The sequence below is a fragment of the Lolium perenne genome, chromosome 5 (genome assembly GCF_019359855.2).
Source record: "Lolium perenne isolate Kyuss_39 chromosome 5, Kyuss_2.0, whole genome shotgun sequence".
Taxonomy (NCBI): domain Eukaryota; kingdom Viridiplantae; phylum Streptophyta; class Magnoliopsida; order Poales; family Poaceae; genus Lolium; species Lolium perenne.
Window position 1 is genome coordinate 194,610,025 of NC_067248.2, and position 1,887 is coordinate 194,611,911.

General features: G+C 55.4%; 1 protein-coding gene across 1 annotated transcript; it reads right to left on the reverse strand.

The window, feature by feature from the left end:
* Window positions 1–1,005: 1,005 nt before the first annotated feature.
* LOC139831345 (uncharacterized) lies at window positions 1,006–1,709 on the reverse strand. The gene is made up of 2 exons (XM_071820630.1): window positions 1,316–1,709; window positions 1,006–1,231 (listed from the first exon to the last, which is right to left on the reverse strand). Exons 1-2 carry the CDS (start codon window positions 1,605–1,607, stop codon window positions 1,173–1,175), a joined length of 351 nt encoding a protein of 116 aa, XP_071676731.1. The 5' UTR covers window positions 1,608–1,709; the 3' UTR covers window positions 1,006–1,172.
* Between the last annotated feature and the right edge of the window lie 178 nt (window positions 1,710–1,887).

A 1,887-nucleotide genomic window follows, 5' to 3' on the forward strand; every position in this document is an offset into this window, starting at 1 on the left:
TCCTCGGGCGAGTTCCTAGAGAGAGAAAAAAAATGGACGCCGTGAGGGTTCCTAGTGGTGAGAGAAGAAGAAGGAAACAGAGAGTAAAGATGGAGTGGGGCGGCAGCCTTGTCTACGACGAGTGGCGGACGGACGAGCTTCGGCTCGGCCTCAGCTTCAGCCGGGGTAGAAACGAAGCAGGGCTTCGCTCTCAGGGGAGCTATAAGAGAGTGAAGAGAGGTATAGGAGGGGATTCTGACGAGGCTCGTACTTGGGCAGCAGCGGGGTCGAGTTTTATATGCCCGGCGACGGTGTACGATGGGCACGGTCTAGGAGTTCAGGTGTGTACGAACAGGTCGTATAAGATTGCTTGTCTGGGGTGTTGCAGCATCTTCGTGCATGGCCTGACTCGACGGAGAGAGGGCGCACTACGGGAAAAAGGGACGTTGCCGTGCTCCACTTTGCACGGCAAAGAGCCCTATACGCACGGCAACGGCTTTGCCGTGCGTGCCCTCACGGCAAAGCTTGCACGGCAAAGTCATCGACGGCAAAGCCATCTTTGCCGTGCGCATGCAACTACCGCACGGCAAAGCCCTTTGCCGTGCGCTGCCTTCTCTGCCGTGCGCTGCAAACGCTGCCGTGCTCCCACTCTTTGCCGTGCGGCACAATACTTTGCCGTGCTCCCACTCTTTGCCGTGCGCCGCTATACTTTGCCGTGCGAGGGTCGTTGCCGTGCGCCTCGCTTCTCTGCCGTGCGCGCCTTTGCCGTGCGGGCTACCCTACCACGCACGGCAAAGCCCCCTACAGGCACGCCTCCAGGAGCTCCCAGGAGCACAGGCTTGCGCCACGTGGCCCCTTTGCCGTGCGTGTGCACACGGCAAAGTGACCAAAAGTCCTTTGCCGTGTGCACACACACGGCAAAGGGGCCTGATTTTTTCATTTTTTTGCTGTTTTTCATTTATCCCTGCAGTTCAAATATTGCATTTCACAAATATAGCATATATATCAATATATGATCACCAAACACATCAACAACACCACAAATACGTCGAGCACACATAGTTCATGCATACAATCCGTTACATAGAGTCCATAGTCCATCCACACAAGTTACATAGAGTCCATAGTGCAATGTTCAATATTACAATCCATTACAAGCATACAATCCGACAAAGCGCACGAAGACCATGCCATCAACCTTGTCCTCCTCCGCTTCCGCCGGCCTCATCGTCATTGCCTTGTGACATATAATCTATAAGCATGTTGATGGAATGAACATTTGCATTTGCATATTGAACACTTGAACAAGTAGCGGGTTGGGCACAAGAGGACTCACCGCGGTTCATGCTCCGGATGATGTTCATGTTGTTGACGGTGATAGGTGTCCCCGGGGTCTGAGTGGGCGGTGGCGGCATCCACATGGAGTAAGGTGGAGGAGGAAGACTCCCCGGTGGAGTAGACAGAGCCGTATGGCTCATCAGCCAGCTCATCTGTGCCTGCTGCTGCTGCATCATCTGCTGCTGCTGTTGCATCTGCTGCATCATCTGTGTCTGCTGCTGCTGGTACTCCAGAATCGTCCGCTCCATGTTCCGTGCGTGCTCCTGGGCCGCCTGCTCCTTCGCTGCCATCTCCTCCTACGTTGTGTTGCCGCGATGTCATTAACATTTCAATGGAAAGCATGTAAAGGAAATGTAGAGACCCGAGGAAGAACATACCCGTAACCGCTCGACAGCTAGATCCGAAGCCCGTGGCCGGGGCTCTACCTCAGGCTGGCCGCTCTTACGACCACGACGGATGCGGCGGAGAGAGGGAACCCTCGGCGGGTCGACGCACCCGTCACCAAACCATAGGCGGCCATGCTTCAAGCCTTCTCCCGCAAGCACCGCGACCTCGAGTCAAAGTCCTCGG